At 34.3% G+C, this 21342-nt stretch overlaps 1 protein-coding gene across 3 annotated transcripts in view; it reads left to right on the top strand.

The window, feature by feature from the left end:
* Positions 1-21342, top strand: part of EXOC1 (exocyst complex component 1) — a 53045-nt gene that overhangs the window by 19300 nt on the left and 12403 nt on the right. For 2 of the 3 annotated variants that reach the window (XM_081096962.1, XM_081096961.1), the window contains 5 exons: positions 621-730; positions 6887-7036; positions 13708-13813; positions 19739-19902; positions 20462-20569. In XM_081096962.1, the coding sequence (XP_080953088.1) occupies positions 621-730; positions 6887-7036; positions 13708-13813; positions 19739-19902; positions 20462-20569 (638 nt within the window). Of the gene's footprint in view, positions 1-620; positions 731-6886; positions 7037-13707; positions 13814-18182; positions 18228-19738; positions 19903-20461; positions 20570-21342 lie in introns of all 3 variants that reach the window. The other variant, XM_081096960.1, reaches the window with a different exon arrangement.

The raw sequence follows: 21342 nt of genomic DNA, 5'->3' as shown, positions 1-21342 counted from the left end.
GTGTGTTCATTGGAAATGGTAAATGTGACCAAGGATCGGCGATTAGTTTGTAACTTAGCAAAATACTTTTGACAAGAAATACATGGGGCAAGTGGTTTAGGGTTACGTGATTAACTATTCAAACAAGTTTCACTTATTTCCAAACATATTTCTATTGGCACTAAGAACTTTTTCATTTCAGTTCCTTCCATCAATTATCCAATTAACACCATGATTTTTCTTCAGTACAGTCCACAGAACCTGGCACAAAGTAGATGCTTTGGTTAGACCAGAGAGCACAAGGTTTTGCTAGGGCTGTGATTCCAAAACTTGACTTGGCATCAGAATCACCTAGAAGGCTGGTTAAAATACAGATTGCCAGCCCCCACTCCCAGATCAGTATGGCTGGGCTGAGGCCTTAGAATCCACATTTCTAACGATGCTGAGGAAATACCACTCTTTGAGAACTACTGTGCTATCCTATTTTTCCCCTTACCTATTTTTTTTTAAAAAAAGCAAACAAACCAGTAAAACTTTGGGTTCTTCAAAACTGAAATATGGATACTTTTATGAATATACCCATGAAACATCAGGGAAGTCTTTTTACCCATGAAAGCAATCAAGAAATAATCTGATTTCAGGCCATGACATGCTCCTGGCAGTCAAACAGCAACAGCAGCGCTTCAGTGATTTGCGGGAGCATTTTGCCCGGAGACTGGCCAGTCACCTCAACAATGTTTTCGTTCAACAGGTAATTTTATTTTATTGTTAATACTGGCATGTTCTTGTAATTGTTCATATATTATCTTAAATTTAAATCCCTACAAAAAAAATTGTATTTCTTTGGGATCTCAGCATATTCTTCCCACATTTATTTGATTTTAAGATTTTTAATTATGTGCATATTTGCTCATACATGTATTTAGCACCTCAACTGCCTCTGTTGATTCCTTTAACTAAACTTTTCTGATTCTAGAAATCATATAAATAACTATGCTTTCTTACTGCATATACCATTAAGATACTAAGTCCAAACTTGTTACATGTTTACTATTTGGCCTGTTTTATTTTTCAATATTTTGAAATAAGAACCAGGATTTGATTCAGTGTATGAAATGTTTCATTGGCTCTGTGTACTTATATACATGAGAAAAATGACTATAGCACAATTGTAAATCCCAGTATATTTAATCTCACATAAATTATTTATCTACATTTTTATATGGAAAAGAATGTTATAATTAAAGTTGTGGCAATAATATTAATGATATTAGAGTACATTAGAGGGATTTGATAAAAGGCATTTTAATATCTGGTATAGTAAGCTAGGTTTCTTCTGTTCTTTATCTCTGTTATTAGGGTTATTGGGGAAAAGGAATTGTGAGAAATTTTGTTCATTAAGAAATGCTGTCTGAAACATTGGATTCTTAGTTTGTTTTCAATTGTATTTACTATATATTTTATTTCTGATTAGTTTACTCAGGCTCTCCTTCAACTCTATAATAGGTCCTCCTTTCTTTCGGTGCCTGTGAGTACATCAAATTTGGCTCAAGCTTCTCTGATTCTTTTTATTTTTCTATAAAATTTGCTAAACTTAACAGCCAAAGAATCTTTATAGATTATAACTTGCTGACTTAAGCTACCTGTTAACCATATTTGTAGCCATTTTTTAATGTCCCATAGTAAAAGTTTATTTTGGCCAAAAAGGCATTTAATCTTATTCTGCTTGGCCTTTCTTCTTGTCATTCTTTTACTCACTCCTTCATTTATTTAGAAATCAATTTGCCAGGTGATTGAAATTCATACCAGACATTTATTTGGGATAGACGAGCAGCTGATCCTGCCCGCAAATAGCTGACAGTCTAGGGAAGGGAAATAGATAGGAAGAGTAAATATTATGATAATAGTATATGGGTGCGTAAAAGAAGATGATCTAACTAAGCATGTGAGGGAGAAGTCGGGAAAGACTCTCTTAACATTTCACTTAACATAAAAAGTGTTGAGAAAAAAAGTAAATCTATAAGTCACATAGGAAATACTAATTCACATTTTTCTTATAGGATGATTTCAGTAATATCTATAACCACACAATTCCTTAGTTTTTAAAAATGACAGTGATGTTATCCACATTTGTCAGTCGTATTGGAAATACCAGTTCATAAACAATAGTTCTTTCTTTACCCTTAATTGTTTGTTATAACAATCAAATACTTATTTTTTGCTTCTTTGCCTTATAAACTAATGGCTTGTTTAAAATGAATGCTTCGCAGTTCTGAAAATCTAACATGTATTGTTACATGTGAATGATGCATGTTAAAAACCACAATGTTACCATACCCTCAGATATGCTGAAGAAGGTGGAAGAGGATGCCTCAAGTACAGGAAATAGATTTTCTGTGTGTTGAATTCAGTGCATCAGGTCAACTAGCAAACGAGTCGGGAAACCTGGATATTTCTATTCCTAGTTGTGGGGCAAACTAGTTGGGAAAATTTGATTACCTAATTATGGTATATTTCTTTGTCCAATTTTCATTGTGTGCCTATTACGTACATAATGTAGTCCATATGTAAGAATAAGAAGTAGCTCCCAGCCTCAAGATGCTTGTAAGGAGGTTAATGTACTTAAAGCTCTATCGCAATGTGTATATTAAATTGCTGATTGTATAACTACATACACAAAGTATTACATATATGTAAGTGCTAATGAGGTTTAATTGAAAGTGAATTTTCTGAGGTTCTAGATAGTCAGATGTGTATTTATAGAAACATCATATAATAAAATAAAACCTAGGTAACAGACCACAAGTATTTAGTTCATGTCACAAAAATTGTTTCCTTAAGCATATTGGTTGGTGATTTGTTAGAAAAGAAATATGATTATTTAAAATCAATTTTTGCCCTAACTGGTTTGGCTCAGTGGATAGAGCATTGGCCTGTGGACTGAAGGGTCCCAGGTTCGATTCCGGTCAAGGGCATGTACCTGGGTTGCGGGCACATCCCCAGTAGGGGGTGTGCAAGAGGCAGATGATCGATGTTTCTCTCTCATCGATGTTTCTAGCTCTCTATCCCTATCCCTTCCTCTCTGTGAAAAATCAATAAAATATATTTGGGAAAATAAATAAATAAATAAAATCAGTTTTCATGATGTTTGTTCGAACTTTTTCAGATTTTCTTTTTTCTTTAAGAAAATAAAAATATGCGCTGGCTGGTGTAGCTCAGTTGGGTGGAGTATTATCCCATACATTGAAAGGTTCACATCCCAGTCAGGGCACATGCCTGGGTTTCAGGTTTGATCCCCAGTCAGCGTGCATACAGGAGGCAACTGATTGATGTTTCTTTCTCTTTCTCTCTCTCCCTCTCCCTTCCTCTCTCTCTAAAGTCAATTTTTAAAAAGAAAGAAAAGAAAACTAGCCCTGACCAGGTAGTGTCGTCCCAAAATGCCCAGATTGTTAGTTCGATCCCCAGTCAGGGCACAGACAGGAGCAACCATTGAATGCATAAATAAGTGGAACAACAAACCAATGTTTCTCTCTCCTCCCTTCCTCTCTCGTTCTCATTTTAAAATCAATCAGTAAGTTAAAAAAAAAAAATTAAAAGAAAAGAAAAATAAACATGACATAAAATAGAATTTTAAAATCTTGAGAATTTTTTAACATTTCACATGGACATATCATTTCGGTTAGTCAGTATAGCAAAATATTTGAGTGTGCACTAGAGCCTAACATCCTGGATTCAAAATCTTGACTCTGCTCAGTGACCTCCTAGCTGGGTGACCTCTGACAAGTTCATTAACCTCTTTGTGTCACCTTAGCTGCCTTATCTGAATAATGGGGGATAGTAAAAATATCTACCTCTAAGTTAGTAATGAGGATTAATGTTGTTATATGTTCAGCACTTAGAACAGTGCTTTGGTATAGCATAGTGTTCAATATTAGCTAATTTATTTATAAATCCTATTAATATGTACACTAAAGAAAATTTATAATTCACTAAGTTTTAGAAAATGTATTGGTCTTAGATTAATTTGGACAAAACCTAATATATTATTTTTAAATTATGTTAATAGAGTTTACTATTTTTTTTAAATGAGTAAAAAAGTACTTTGCGAGATTATTATGAAGATTGCAATTTTTATATATAAAGTACTTAGCATGGTAGTAAGCATTCAATAAATTGTCATTGTTACTATTTTATTTTTATTTATAATAAACTTGAAACAATGTTTTTAAAAAATATATAAAGAATAGAATTCTTTGTACATTAGAGTTCTAGATGTGATAGTTATCAATGTTATTGATTAGTTAAACAATTTAAGTAATTTTCCTATTTTCTGAAGTTATTTGGAACTATTTTCTCTAAAATTAAATATTTTTGTTTAATACTAATATTTAATTTATCTGAATAGTAATGATGTGAAGGTACTGATGGTCTTCATATTAGAAGTGAAGTTTTCAGGTGATAGTAATCTTAGAAGGTTGTGTATAAGAGAACGCTTTGAATAATAAAATATGTGAGACAGCTTTGGAAACTAAAATCCTCTACAAATGTTAATAACTAATTTTCCCATTTTTAGGAGAAGAGAAGGTTTTTAATTGAAGGGCTTTCCTGATACTAAATTAAATAATGTAATTTAAAATGTAGTGGTCTGAGTAAATAGTTGTGGGAGAACATAAACAATAATTTTGAATCTTGAATCATTGAGAAAAATTAATGAGAATTGTTTTGGATAATAAAAAGAGATCTAATATTGTTATTAATAAAGGCAGACTATTTGGAAAACATTTATAAGCTATAACAAGTTTCAAATATTCTTTCCCGTTCATCAGTGTAACTAATTAAGACACACAATTTGGAGACATCGTTAGACCTAAAATTATAATATCTACCTATGTTTAGTATCTAATTCTTGTGATTTAATGGAATCCCAATTATCATTCTCATGTGGCCATGAGAAAATATTTCTGAAATGTAATGTTCGTACTGACCTTTGACAACTATAATTAAAGGTATAATATATAGTCCAATGGTAATATCTGCATGTTTTATTTAATAACTTTTATTGTGTCCGTATTTACTGTTAGTCTTTACTTCACAGAAAAGATGTAGGTGCCAAGGCATTCCAAATATATAGAATAGTTTCATTTTTCAACTGTTAAGCTCTTAATGCTGGATGATTCTTTGGAGGTTGTGATGGTTTTATATTCACTCAGCCATCTAGAAAAGAACATTCACACAGGTCTATGCTCCCTTATCCAAACCTCTGATGTCCCCTGTGTTTTTAGGATTGTTCAGATTTTAGAAAATTGATACAGTGCATATACTGTATATTATATAACCACTCCAGCAGGGGCTAGAGCAGGACCCTATAATCAAGCACATAATGTTTTTATAGCAAAATATAGGAATCATCACTTTAAACATATTCTGGAGCAATGAGAAATTATGTTGAAAAAGAAGTGTCTGATACTGCCATCTTTCTTACTGTAAAGATACTCTTCAATTACTAAAGAACTCTTTATTTCCCTAGGCCAGGAATTTTTCTTTCTGGATACTCTGTATTTAAAAGAAATTGTTTTTAAAAATCTGTAACTACTACATTCTTTTGTGTATATAATAAAGAATATAAATTAGAAGAAAGAAATCTCTCAAATTAAAAAAAATAAATTCTTTAAATTCAATGTGTTTATAAGCTAATGTATGTCAGCTAGTAGAGTACACATTGGTTAGCTTTAGGTAACTTCACCAGGAAATGAGTTAACCAACCCCAAAATTCCAACAGTCTCTGTAATTTTAATACAGTTTTCACGAAATGCTAACAAAAAACTTCTAGGCAAATCAGATGGAGTCAGAATGACTTAAAATACATCTGTCCTTTTTTTCCCTTATTCTTGGGAACTTGTGTTTTCAAGGGAATCTCCTGTTAATCTTCCAACTCCCCACTGACTTTGAGTTCCATGACAAATACTGACCAAGTAGAGAAAAGAGCTCGATTGTTTCAAAAGGGACCTGGGAAGATATTCATTGTTTTATTTTTTAGATACTAGTAGGTAGGTAGAATTTTTGAGTCTAGTTAAAATTATTTTGTTAGACATGTTTTTAAAAGGAAATAGAAGTGCAACTCACATGTCTGAGATTCCAGTTCTAGCTTTCCTTCTGTGTAACCTGAGCACATGACTTACTTCTGAGTTTCAATTTGTTCTTCTAGGAAATAAGGTTATTGGATTAGATTTTCTACCAGGTCTATATTTTCTAAAACAAAAGTCAGGATACATCATCTGTCTAAGGCAGTTTGATAACTTATAAATTTACTTATATAAAAGTCTTATCAAGGTTTAAAAATAAAATAGTATAGTTACTTATTTAACAAATTAATAGAAAAATTAAAATTCTATTATCATTAGTGGTTATCCTGGAAAGCCCAGGATATAATCACCTATAGTCTTTCTTAGTTCTAAAATTCTATATCCCGTATGTTTTTATCTGTTCTATTAAACATTGTAGGCTCTAATGGAAATACCTCATATGTAGATAATTTGTTTTAAATTACTTCCCTATTTGGTGTGTTTCTTAATAGTTTGTATCATGATGTTTATTTGCTTAGTAAATTGTAAAATGATATGGGAGAGATAAGCTTCATGAACACATTAATTTTCAACTCCTTTAGAAGATGAAATGAGTAGTTGATTTATCAAAGTGCCATTCTTGAGTGTTTATGATTATTTTATGGTGGTGGTGCTCGGTTGGTATACACAGGATGATAAAAGAAGAAAGTACTCAGTTTTTATTTTTCTGTGTTCTGTTGGCTTTGCTTATCCACATTTAGTCATTGTTTAGAATTTTCAGTTACAACAGTGTTTCTTTATACTGTCAATGATATTTATTTATTTATTTACTCCACTCACTCTAGGGTCACGATCAGAGTTCAACTCTTGCTCAACACTCTATTGAACTGACTTTACCCAATCATCATCCATTTCATAGAGACTTGCTCCGATATGCCAAGCTGATGGAGTGGCTGAAGAGTACAGATTACGGAAAATATGAGGGACTGACAAAGGTATGGATTTGATCAGTTTGACATCACTGAGTATAGAGCATAATCTTTTAGAATTAGAGGTTACGTATTCAGTTCCCCAAGTGACATTTGAAATACTCCAGTACATTCTTAGCAAAGCAGAAAATAATTGAATTTCTGAGTGCTCATTAGTGAGGGAAAACATTTATTTTATTTACTTAGATAAAGAAGAGCTAAATTTTAAATTTCAGTATAATACAGTATTAGACCATACTATATGTAGTCTGAGGCATCATTCAATTTAGTTAAATGCTATAATTATTTCCTGAGTTTTTCATGTGGAATGTAGAAACTAGAGAGCATGAAGATGCGTGAGTGAGGCATTCACCCTTTAAGAATTTATAATTTGTTCTGTTAAACAGGTGCAGAGTACCTGTTTATTAAGCATTTCACTATGCCAGGCCTAATAAAACAGGTGTTTACTTCTAAAGAGCTTTAAATCTGGCTAGGAAAAGCAACTACACTGAAAACAATTAGCAAAAAAAATTAAGTTCAAAACTGGAAATGAGTTTGAATATATGACAGTTTAGAGAAGGGAAATCTGTGACATGAAACTGTGGGGGGAAACTTTATGAAAGACATTGGACTTGAATTGAGTTTTAAGTAATGAGTGGGATTAAATAAGCCAGAAATAAGAGGAAGGGTATTCCAGGGGTGAGGAGCAAGATGTCTGGACAAAGCTGAGAAAATGTCCCTTTCCCAGGACAGTGAGGAGGCAAGCCTAACTGAAGCAGAAATTGAAATGAAATCTTGAGCCAGGAAGATGGTGGTAGGAATAGAGAGAGAATATAAACCAAAAGAGAGACTCCAGAGACAGGAGGGGCAGGATGATGCCAAATTGCTAGGCTTAGAGATTAAAGGCAATGGTATATCTCACTGACTGAAGGTCAGCCTTTGGGGAAGATGAGAGTCGTTCACTCATGTTCATTCAGCAAATGAATTGAGCAGCTGTTATATATAAACTAACACTGTTCTAAGAACTAGAGATGCAGCACTGAAGGAAACAGGCAAATGCTTGCCATTTGAGAGTGCACATTCTGATGAAGAAGGACTGACAGAAATGTCAGTTATCCCTTTGAGTGCCAACCAATATCCTAGGAACTATGCTAAAATTGCCAAGGCATTTTGAGTTAAGGTTTTTAAATTTTTTTTCCCACATAAAGAGTGAACTACTAGCATCTAATAGTGACACTGCAGGAGGAGCACGATAGCACTCCCGGCACTTTTGGCGAAAGACAGGAGAAGCACGATCATGCTCCCTGGCACTTTAGGGGTTATATAGCATGTTAAAAGGTGCTGCTGAGTGCTCTAGGGAAAAATGAAGCAGGGAGTGCCAGGAGTGTGGGAAGGTTACAGATACAAATCGATGGTCAGAGAAGGTGTCATGAGAAGGGGACATTTGAGCAGATCTACACTAATAAAAGACAAACATGCAAATTGACCGTAAGTTCGCTACGCCTTAAACCACACCCACCAGCCAATAAGAGCAACTGTCTGCAAATTAACCCAACCAAGATGACGGCCGGCAGCCACGGAGCTGGAGCAAGCAGGAGGCTTGGTTGCCCCAATGATGGAGGAAGCCAAGCTTCCCGCCTGCCGCGGCCAGCTCTTAGCTTCATTCAAAGCAACAAAGTTTCAATTAAAGAAGTTAAATAAACCCCAGGTACCTGCTTTCAGCCGGCCTGGCCACAGGAGCTGGAGACTTGGGTTGCCCCTGGCGACGGAGGAAGCCAAGCTTCCCTCCCGCCTGCCCTGGCCAGCTCTGAGCTCCACTCCAGGCTACAAAGTTTCAATTATATAAGGTAAATAAATCCCAGAATAAAAAAAAAAGAAAAAAAGGAGAGGCTGGGAGCTTCCATCGCCGGGGAGGCTTGGCCAGCCTGAAAATGGCCATCAGCCCCTCACCCAGACTGGCCAGGCACCCCTAAAGTGGGTGTGGCCAGCCTGAAAACAGCCATTAGCCCCTCACCCAGGCTGGCCAAACCTCCATGGGGTGAGCATCCCCACTTGGGGGAGCTTGATCAGCCTGCAAACAGCCATCAGCACCTCACCCAGGCTGGCCAGGCACCCCAGCGGGACCCCCACCCTGATCCGAGACACCCTTCAGGGCAAACCAGCCAGCCCCCACCCATGCAACAGGCCTCTATCCTGTATAATAAAAGAGTAATATGCAAATTGACCCTAACAGCAGAATGACTGGGAATGACTGGTCACTATGACACTGACCACCCGGGGCCAGACACTCAATTCAGGAGCTGCCCCCTGGTGGTCAGTGCGCTCCCACACAGGGAGCTCTGCTCAGCCACAAACCAGGCTGATGGCTGCCAGTACAGTGGTGGTGGTGGGAGCCTCTCCCTCCTCCTCAGCAGCACTAAGGATGTCTGACTGCAGCTTAGGTCTGCTCCCTGCTGGCACGTGGACATCCCCCAAGGTCTCCCGGGCTTCCAGAGGGGTGTCTGACTGCCAGCTTAGGCCCAATCCCCCCGGGGAGCTGGCCTAAGCCAGCAGATGGACATCCCCCGAAAGGTCCCAGACTGCAAGGGGGCACAAGCTGGGCTGAGGGACCCCCCCCCCCCCGAGTGCACAAATTTTTGTGCACTGGGCCTCTAGTTGATACATAAGCAGGCATGAGCAGTGGGAGTTACTGGGGGAAGCTTTCCCCTCAGTGCGAGTGCCCTAAGGAGCCTGCCAGTGCACTTGAGGAGCTGTAAGGAGGCTGGTGGGTGGAACACAGCAAACAGGGGACAGGACCTTAGAAGGGGCAGGTGGGAGAGATAAGGCAGGGTTGGGCAGGGCAAATTGGAAGGGACTATGCACCATTATAAGAAATTGGCTTTTACTGTGAGGGATTTTTGGGGAAGAGGGTGTTGGTGGCCTTTGAGCAGTGGAACAACATGATCTGACTTAGATTTAATAAATGGCCATTGTTGAAGGAATCCATAGGTACAATACTTTGTTGGCATTTATGCTGTGACCTTTAGTATTGGAATTGACCTTGTCCTTAGGGAGGTAAAGAATTGTTATCGAATGCAAATATTTAAATGTCTATATTTCTATATTTCATATCAGAACAGTTCATTTAGAATTCTGCAGTACTCTGAGAAACATTTAGAATATTTTATGTGTAAGTTTTTACGAATTTGAAGTTTAAAAACAAAATATCCAAGTAACACATAAGCTATTTTAATAACTAGTAATAATTTAATTATGTGGACAATATGACATTCAGAGATGTTCATGAATTAGAAAGAGTGATATCTTTTGTCTCTGTAAAGTGAGAATATTGGAATTGTTAATGTAAAGGTTTTCCCCTCCACCCATGTGCTTGTGAAGAAAAACTTTCTAACAAAGAATTTAGAAAGCAAATTAACCTTATTTTTTACTAGTTTTGCTAGCAAAATTTTTTTCCAGTTTTTGCCTAGTTGGCTTTCTTTCAGAATATTTCATAAGTAAAGATTATTCTCTCTCAGGTAATTAATGTTTCTGCATGAACCCATTTTATGCTTATATTTATTAAAATAATTATTGCATTTCTTATCCAGTATCATTGGTTCATGTTTCATAAGAAGGCAAAGGTTAGGTGGAAATTCATGAGAAGTGTGATGGTAAGAAAAAGACAGATTGTACATTCCTATTAACATATTGATATAACATATTTGGCAATAGGACATTATTGTATATGTCTTCCCAAATCTGGCTCCATCTTTTTTTAAACTGATCATAAGAAATTGGATATGAACATTGGTAAAAATATTTTTAAATTAAAATTTAAAAATTCTTTTATAAAAGAACATATATATGTATATATCCTAAGGTGTTTACATGTATCTTATCTGGCTAGCCATTTTAGTTAATATTGTTATTGTTCCTCAGAATAGATCTTTTAAGTATTATGCAACTTTACTGTTCTGTTATATATTTGTTTTGTTTTGTTTTCATTCAACAGAATTCTGATTTGGCGCTATCTTAAGGAAAAATATTTACATTACTGGAATTCTTTGCCTTTTGAAGTTTTAGGAGGATTAATATTTTGAATAATTAAACATTATTATATCTCCTTAAGAGTTTTGTGCCAACAAGTGTTTTGTCCCCTAGTGAATATTCAAATAAGTAATCAATAAGCTTTTTGCCTAATTGTGTTCTCAGTGAGTATTATTGTCCTGTCTTTATATATAATGCAGTATTCATGAATGTAATTTGAAGTGAAGAAACAAGACTGTAGCCAACCTAGTGATGATTTATAGGATGTTTCTCTGCTCACAGTATATTTTAGATTGACAATATTAATAAGGTGTTTTGTATTTTTTAATGAAATTGACTAATTTCCCAAGAATGTTACTTGATCCTGTGGTTTGAACTTTTGACAGACTGTGAATTTTACCTCATAATCTAATTTGGTTGCTGAAGTGTTGTCAAAAGCAGGTATTTTATTTAAAAGGAAGAAGGAAGGAAACATAAAAACCAGTGTTTCTTTACTAAGAAAAATAAATAACCCCAGCACTTGGTTTGGTGTACAGAGCTCACAATTTTTGATGGGAAGAGGAAAAGTCTGTTTCATATTCTTAAGGGATAAGAATCACTAGGTACTGCCTCAGCTCTACTTTGGCTGAATCTAAGAAAAGCCCTGACTTTTGATATATATAATTAGAGTCTGTGGAAAATAGGGTTGTCTTGGTCACATAATGAGCTCAACTGCCCAGATTTCTTCCTCCCAAGGCTACAACCTCTATCTGTGACTCTGGTTTTGCATGTAAGGCAATTAATAGAGATGGTCCATCCATGCTTGGGTAGAAAATGAGCTTTTCTCTCCTAATTTTACTTCCTGAGGTTGATAGTCTTGAAGATTACTCAGACACCTTCCTTTTGTTTAAAGAAAAAGTAAAACATGGAGGACTCTACAGTCAGCACAAAATAAAATTGAAAAGGTAGTCTGAGATAAGATTTAAATTCATGATAGTTCAATTTCAGTTAGGTGCTGTAAGGTGCTAAGAGAAGGAATACATACAGTGAGATACATCTTTCAGAAGTTGGTAAGTGAATGAATTAACTGATAGTCACACTTGTCTGTGGCTTTGACTACCAGTGAGTTCTGTTGAGTACCTGGGAAAAAATGTATCCAGTCATTTGCATCCCATTGAAAAAGGGGGTGATTTGCAATAGTCAGCTGAAGTCACTGTTTTCTAGATTACAAATAGCTATTTGAAACCAATTAAATTGCTTGGATAGTAATGTGCACTTTAAACAATTTAAGCATCAGAATGTAGTCTCTCATATTGACTGATTTCAGTAGAAAATGAAGATGTTACTAATAATGCAAAGCTACCTTCCCATTTGTCAGTCGTTTACTAATTTGCAGTGATCAATATTTTTATCAGAATTTAAACTTGAAAAATGACACATTGAAAAAGCCCAATAGGAATTAATTTTGGGCTATATTTTCACTTATATTTACTTTTAAAGTTATGCAAAGATCAAGGGAGAGAATTGCCCGTTTAACTTTTCTTAACAGAGTAATATGATCTATGAATTGAAAAAAACAACAATAGTATTTATATTATGTTTGATCCAAATACTATTTTATAAGGATCTATCTATAAAATATCTAAGAAAATCAGTAGTGAACTATGAATCGGTATACAAATATTTACATAATATATCTTTTGAAAGGTGCACCTGATATTCAAAGCTAGGTAAACCTGTTGTAAAACTGGATATATTCATTTGAATAATAAAGGAAGTTGAAACTTAATTCCACAATAAAGTTAAAAGAATATGTACAATTATTCTGCTATGGTTTTATTTAAATTTAGTCAAACTTTGTGTATGGCATTTAACTTAGGAGTTGGAAAAATGCATGGCCTCCCACTGTTGAAATATCCTTCATGAGGGTATGTGATGATAGGCAAATATGATGAAGAAATGAGTGTGTGTACTAAGTAATAGGTGTTTTCATTTGAGCTACATAAATCAAATTTGTCTATAAAAATAAATTATTTAATTATGAAAACTAATTAAATTCTTATTGAAAATAACCCCAGCTGATAGGGCACAATGAAACTGAATATACTCCTTCGTTGCCATTGACTCTGTCCGTTGGTATAATCATTTTTAAAGCAACATGGCAGCATGGAGGAAGAGTTATAAAGGTTCCCATACTGTTTGGCCCTGTAATTCCACCCTTAGGAAATTATTCCAAGGAAAGAACTCATTGGAGATGAAAAGCTTATTGTAACATTGTCTATCATAGCAAAATATTGAAACCACTTAAAGTGATGTGTGTTAGGGGATTGGTTTACTAAGTAGTAGCACATCAACCAACTATAATATTTTGCAGTCATTAAGGTGTGAGACTGGAGAAGCATGACTGTTCTGACTCAAGTATCCTATACAGTATGATTGCAACCATATTAAAATGTGAAAGTTAACATATAAAGGTGAAAATGTGATTATGTCCCATCCCACTTCATATCTTTATAAGTTGTTAATGTTCAATATTTTTTTAAAGACAGGAAATAGCCTACTTTTTTTATCCTGTGAACTGCATCAAAGTTTTAGACCACAAAATTTAAAATAAACATGAAGGATTTAGGGGGATTAAAAATGGAAATTATTTTATTTGTTTTATTAATAAGTGCATGTTACTTTTATTTCAGAATTACATGGATTATTTATCACGACTGTATGAGAGAGAAATTAAAGATTTCTTTGAAGTTGCAAAGATCAAGATGACTGGCACAACTAAAGAAAGCAAGAAGTTTGGTAAGCTTAGGCACTTCAGTTCATTGATTTCTATTCTATTAAAAATGGTTTTATTTTATTTAAATGGTCTAATTCTAAGATTTTTAAGCAAGGAGAAAGAAGATGCAGTAGAATTAATGAAAGAGTAAGTCTGATACATTTGGTTTTCCTTATAGGTATTTCATAGAAGAAATATTTGTATCTGCAAATGGTTTTTTACTAATTAAAATTCTGTACTATGTGAGAATTCTGCAGTATGCTATAAAGTACATATGTCATAGGAAAAGCAGTTGACCAGAAAATGAAGTACAGTCTAGTCTGGTAGAGAAAGTATTAGACTAAGAGACACATGTTGAGAGTTCCTAAAAGACTATTTAACAGTAGTGGGCAAATCACTGTTCTCTTTAAGTCATTGCTCTCCACAGGGAAATGAAAGTGATTCCTGGCTTCTTACTTCTCACTGGCTATTTTGCATCAAAAAGAAAGTTTGTAAGTGTTTTATCTCCTGCTAACAGGCTATAAATATGTCACCAAAATTTCTTCTGTGGTTATACCTTATTTTTCCAAGATGTATTTTTGAAGCCTGTTTTTGTTGTTGTTGTTGCTTCTAAATATGTTAAATGAACAAAAACAAAACATGATTTGAAAAGATAACCAGTGAAAGTATCAAGTTGTGAGGAATGTGATTTGCCAAGGCCACATTCTGCTGTTGCATGTACCCATCTCTGGGGTTCTTTTTGGATGGAGTTCTGTGCCTATGAAGTCAAAACCTAGCCTTAAGTGGCTACAATGTGTACTCCTCAGTGTGTCTGCATAGCTCCCTTTAGAAAAATGAGTTTAGCATTTGCTTGTTTAAAGGAGCCTATCCCCTAAGCAACTTCAGTAATCTGGAAACAGGACTGAAATTGATAGTTCATCTTTCCATTCTTTTCTTTAGGACAGAGAAGACTGTCTTTAATGGGTAATTACTTTGTAATTCACTGGATGGTTTGTTTGTTTGTTTTTAATACAACACTAATATATTGAATCTTGTAGTCCAGACTTTTGAAATGGTTTGAATCTGTGTACCAATATGTGACACTTCGGTAAAGAAACCGATGAGAATCTTGGGACAATAGGCTTTTGGAAACAGAAATGCTAACTCATCCTAAAGGTTAATTGTTATTAAACAGCAGTGTGTTTATATTCTTGTTAATGTTTCACTGTGAATATGTTATGCTTTTTTTTAAGTAAACACAATATTAATGTAGTTACATGTTTAATGTTTTCATTTAGTATATCTGTCACCACTTGTTAGTGAATCATTTTATTTTGAGAGTACTCTTTTGCAGTATATTAAAACTGAAGTTCAAAGGGAAATCTTTTTAAAATTAGCTCCTGAGGAGGCCATTAATCCCAGTATCACAATTGATTATCAAGCCTAAGATTCACACTAAGATAAATGACATAATAAAAATATAATTTAAATCAAGTACAATAATATATATTTTTAAAATCTTTACCCAAAGATATGTTTTTATTGATTTGAGAGAGAGAGAGAGGTAGGGGGAGAGGGTGTAAAAGAGAGAGAGAGAAATATTGATGTGAGAAACAAACATCTATCAATTGCCTCCCACACATGCCCCAACTGGGGATTGAACCTAAAATATAGGTATGTGCCCTGACCAAGAGTTGGACCCGCAATCTTTTGGTGTACGGGACTAAGCTCCAGCCAACTGAGCCACCCAGCCAGGGCCAAGTACCATTGCATTAACCCAGTGGTCAGCAGACTGCGGCTCGCAAAGCACATGCGGCTCTTTGGCCCCTTGAGTGTGGCCACGAAGTTTCAATCGCGCTGTACGTGCGCGCCCGCACGTGGTATTTTGTGGAAGAGCCACACTCAAGGGGCCACAGTTTGCTGACCACTGCATTAACCTGAGACCTAAATTTTTTCATTTCTTACCCCTTGAAAAGTTCCTAAATTATCTTGTTGAAAATATTTTTATATTAACATAATAAACATGTAGAAGGCACTTTTATAGTTTTAAAAGTTAAAATTACATCTCTTCAATTAATCTATTAAATAATAAGGAATGGGGAGTACTTTCTGGAGGTTGATGATACTATAAAGTTACATAATTTCAGTTATTTTGATACCAGTTATAACAAGAAAACACTAAACAAACAATTCAGATGATAAAAATAGTTTGGTCCATCTTGAAGAACTAGTTATTCAGCATTTAAACATAAATTTCAAGTTAAATACAAATGACTTAAGTTCTAAGGTAGAACGTAACATTTTTTAAGGATATCTTTTCAATTATTCAAATTATGTTTAAATGAATTTTAATAGTAATTATAATTAAGATAAAAACTTGAAATTTTAGAACAATGACTTTTTAATGAGTCAAAATTGGTAATAATAAATAATATTTAAATGAGTTCTTTTTTATTTGCTCTGAAAATGCTGGGTCATAGATGCTAATAAGAATGAAAGGCAGATTGAATATACTTTATAAAAGTAAACTGTAGTCAATATAGTCATAGAGATTCAGGGGAGTACTCTGTTTTTGAACCAGTCTGGACTCAGATCTTTAACATCTACTTAGTTCAAGTAATTCAAAATTAGGTTAAAATGCCAGTAAAGAATCTCTTCTTTGTTATAAGGTCTTTATGTAAGTCATTGCCCTTTTTGATTAATAGGTTTATTTTGACATCCTCAGAGGGATGGAATTTTCTCCCCAAGATTGATATTTTAGTATATTCTACAACTGTGCTTAATGAAATGGCAGGGAGATGAAATTTAGTATTTTCTTTTTAAAATCACCAGTTTTTTCTTTCTACAGCTAAGATAACACACACACACATTATTTTAGTTCATTAGCATATGTATTTATATGGTTACTGCCTCTCTCATATTTATTTTAATATTCCCAGATCTTTAAAATGGTATGCCAAAATCATTTTTTCGTTCTGTGTTTCTCCACTAAACTAAGAAATCTTGTTGATTTCACAGGAAGTCTTGAATACAAGACTGGATTCACGATGGCTAGAAATTCAATAAGTATTTATTAATTGCCTATTATATAATAAGCACTGCTGCGTTCTGAGAAAGCAGCGTAAGCAAAGATCCTACCCCATGATGTTTATAGTCTAGAAGGGATTATTTAAAAGTTTACCTGAAGATTTTGCTTGTTTCTGATAAATAATATGGACTTTTTATGTGCCCCAAATTATAGTTAATAGACACTACTAGCAATTCTGTATTCTTTATTGGCTACTTAAAAATAAAGTATATGAAGTAGTAGGCCTTGATTTGGAACTGATGATTTAGTATAGTGACACCATAAGGCCACCAGAGGTATTGTTCAGGTTGGCTAGCTAGTAGCTCTAGCATGACCCTTGCTTACAACTTTAATGTCCAGCCTTACTGTTTCATACTCCTTTGAGCTTCAGGAAGCCAAGGCTGGGAAGACATACATGTCGCTGGTGTGACAAGTTAGTAGCTTATACTTGGGCTTTTGCCTTGAAGTTTGGCAGTGACAGTTGACATATTTTTTGTTTTTAAAATATTTCTAGATTATGTTCTTTAAGTTTCTGTTTCATTCTGTAATTTCTTTCTTTGCTTTTCATATCTACTTCTAATTTGAATATTCTAATTAGAATATTTCACAAGATGATCTCTGTAATTCATCTAATAAATATTATATATACAGAAGTTTTAGAATAAAACCAAATGATCCTTAAAAGTTTAAAATTCCTGTATTAAGCCTATTCCATTAGCTTTACCCTTCCATCCTCACTTCTCCTGAGAAGTAGTATTTTTATATAAACCTTTCATTCTAGGTGTTCACAAAGCCAATTACTAAGTAGTGCAGCTTGATATTTTGAAATGGTTTTCAAACCCCAGTCATATCATTTTTTATCAGATGTAATATAAAATTATTTAGTACAATGGAGATTTCTTTCAGGAGCTTCAGGGAATCTGAAATTGTTGGTGCATTTAATGTCTAAATCTATAGCTTCATTTTAATAAATTTCCACTATATTAAATTATTTACTTAAACCATATTTTTTCTTCTGAAACCAAAACTTGCAAATATAGTCTTTTAAATTTAAGTATATAAACTTAAAACAATCACTTAAAAGTATGGGGTGATTGACAAATATAGTTTTATCTGAATATTAGAGTAATAATAATACATGAAAAGACAAGTATTTTCTTTCCTATAATTTTTCCAACAGTAGCTGGCCAACTAAATATACGTTGCACCTTTTGTTACTTGATGCTCATGGTTCTCTGCATGTGTCTTTTAAACTAAAGCTTAACTTCCTCTTGTGCATGGTTTGTGCAAATTGCAGTTTATTAACTTGTCTTTGTCTTTGATGCTTGCAACCTAATCCATCACAGCTACACTTCCTCGAAAAGAAAGTGCTGTCAAACAGGAAACAGAGAGTGAGTATGCTGAGTGTGTTAGTAGGTATTCTCAATGCATGTTTGTTTAATGTTTAGAAATTAGTTATTTGTCTTGAAAGAAGTTACACCTAAACTATTGATTGCTCTGAGTTATTGCTAGACATAGATGAAAGAAAACCAACATGATGGTAGTGATGTGGCTACATCAAAGGAATATCCAATATAGTTGAAAATAAATGGTGTGTAATCAGAAATTTATAAAAAGGTTTAACGATTATATTTCTGTTTTCAGGCTGTGGTTAGAAACTATAAAAATTCTTTTACATGTGGTCAGATTTTGCATAATTAAACCAAAATTTGTCTTTAATTGTCCTTACTGTATCTTTATTTGTCTCATCTGACCATTAGTAAATAATACAGGTTCACTGAGAGTTACTCAAGAAGAATTTTAAAATGTATTTATATTTAATTCTGAATGACAGTATCATGTTTTCTTATAAAAACGGAATCCTTTAATTCTTTGATGTATGTAAGATATCGTCCAGCCATATTGTTATAATTTTTCTTCATGGCAATAATGGATACCTATGTTTATACTTAAACCCAGATGTCCCATATTTATATCGTAATGGTGTATTATATTTTAGTTGTATTTTAAATACAACAGGTTTTTAGGATTTTTTTTCCTCCTTATTTTTAAAGAACTGTAGTTAATCAGTTCATTTAATGTAAATGCAGAGTTTCTGGGTTCAGGAATGTATTAAGTTGAATTCTATATAATTGACCTTTTTGTGGGGCAAGAATGATCGAGTATTGTCAGTTCACGTGGTACAGCCTAATATGTTGATTTAACTTGGAGGAGGGTAATATTGGGATATGGCAGTTTTCTTTTTTTTTTTTAAATATATATATTTTTTTATTTCAGAGAGGAAGGGGGAGGGGAGGGAGATAGAAAAATCAGTGATGAGAGAGAATCATTGATCGGCTGCCTCTTGCACGACCCACATTGGGGATCCAGCCTGCAACCCAGGCATGTGCCCTGACCAGGAATAGAACTGTGACCTCCTGGTTCATAGGTCAGTGCTCAACCACTAAGCCATACTGGCTGGGCGGGATATGGCAGTTTTCTTCAGAAATATAACGGTCATGTTAAGCTAGTACACTGGGGCGGGGGGGGGGGGGGGGGGCAGTCAGTGACCATCATATTCATGTCTTTTGAATGGCAAAGAAATAAATCGTCATCTACTTTAGTCTAGAGATATCATCAGACAACTTTATGTTTATGATGACACTGAGAAGGACATAGATTTAGGGATCTTTATGGTCTTTTACTCCTATAGATCTATGTCGTTTCACTACTCTTTACAATATGCTCAGGAATAGGTCACAAATGTTAATGAAAGAGAAGGACACTCCACAACCTGTCCATGTGGTAGTCTTGTATCCTGATATGAGCCCTCAAAAACCAAAACAGGGTCAGATAGCCCTGATTTATGCTATGGGTCTTTATTCATGAAGGTCACAACTTTCAAAGTTTTATTATTTCTTAGGTCTTCATGGAAGTTCTGGGAAATTAACTGGATCTACTTCTAGTCTAAATAAACTCAGTGTTCAGAGTTCAGGAAATCGCAGATCTCAGTCATCTTCCTTGTTGGATATGGGAAACATGTCTACTTCTGATCTCGATGTTGCGGATAGAACCAAATTTGATAAGGTAAAATAAAAATAGCAGATACTGCTTAACCACTAATACTGGTTTTCTAACTGTTACTGCTTTAAGTGTGTTCAAAGATTTGGTTAACCATGTCTTACTTTCCTGTTCTGATTCTGAAAAAAAAAAAAAAATACTAGTCAAATGGCCACTAAATTGTGAACCATTCAATTAAATTACATTATAGCTTTATTAAATTTTGTTTATAAATCATAAAATGCTTGCATCTTAAATCTAAGTTCTTTGAGCAACTACAAGATAAAGAGGAAATAGCGTTTATGGAGCAGAACTGTTCTCTGCAGTGCGTTAAATAAGCTTTAAAAGTTTGCCTCTGTATTCCTCTTTCCCGATTTCAAGTGAATAGTTATTGTGAGTTTCATTTTAGGTGTGTTTTGGCTCTGCTATGCCTTGATATACTTCATTGTCCTGTCAGTCTTGGAACAGTTTGTTTTGGGGATTCTGTTGAGATTATGGATAAAGCATTTATGATCCCTGCAGAAAAGTAAATGTGTAATGTTATTTTAAGTATTTGGTGCAGATCTTTCATTTTAGTTTTCTTCAGATCTTTGAACAGGTACTCAGTGAACTGGAGCCCCTGTGTCTAGCAGAACAGGACTTCATAAGTAAATTTTTCAAACTACAGCAACATCAAAGTATGCCTGGAACTGTGGTACGGCTTATATTTATTTATTGGCTAGTATACTAGTATATGATCTGTAATATAATTAGCTTAATTAATATGTTGTCACAGTTTCAATATTAGAACAGAAAAGGAAGGGATTTATGATATCAGGACTTATAAAATAATTTTTGTCATACCACAAGACAATAAAAACAGTGATAATCATGCATGTAATTTAATACTCCAGACTGTCTTAAGCCTAAACATTATCTAAGTTATTGAGGGAATAAAATATCTGAGTTTACTTTTCAAAAAACATTTTGAAAAGCGATTTTAGCAGTCATCAAGAAAAATTTTAAAAAATGTTTGGTGTTTGAGTATATATACCATGGGGGGTGGGGGCGGGGGGAGAAGGGGGAAAGGAAAGGTGAGGCTTCAAATCTGATTTTTTTCCTATGACTTTGTTATTAACTAGCTATAAGACCTTAAACCAATTATTTAATCCCCAATTTCCTCATCTCTCATCTGTTCAATGGATATTATAATGCCTGTTCAGCATGCCTCTAGGGTGGCAAAAATTTAAGAAAATTAAATGAGATAGTTGCTAGAATATTTTGAGGAACTTAAAAGCACAATGCAAATAAAGTAATTTTAAAATTAAGGTCATCTTAAAAAAAGAGCCAACATATTAAAAGCAGTCATAAATGAATGAGAAATTATCTCAAATGGGTGGGAATTTGTTGTTGCAGGTGGTAGTAGTAAATTTGCTTACTTCTTAACTTCTATAAGAATTTTTGATAGCTGTTTTAAATGCCAAAGTT

The sequence above is a fragment of the Myotis nattereri genome, assembly GCF_964212035.1.
Source record: "Myotis nattereri genome assembly, chromosome: 1".
Lineage (NCBI taxonomy): Eukaryota > Metazoa > Chordata > Mammalia > Chiroptera > Vespertilionidae > Myotis > Myotis nattereri.
The sequence above is the reverse complement of the archived record's forward strand: the minus strand, read 5'-3'. Positions and strand labels throughout refer to the sequence as shown.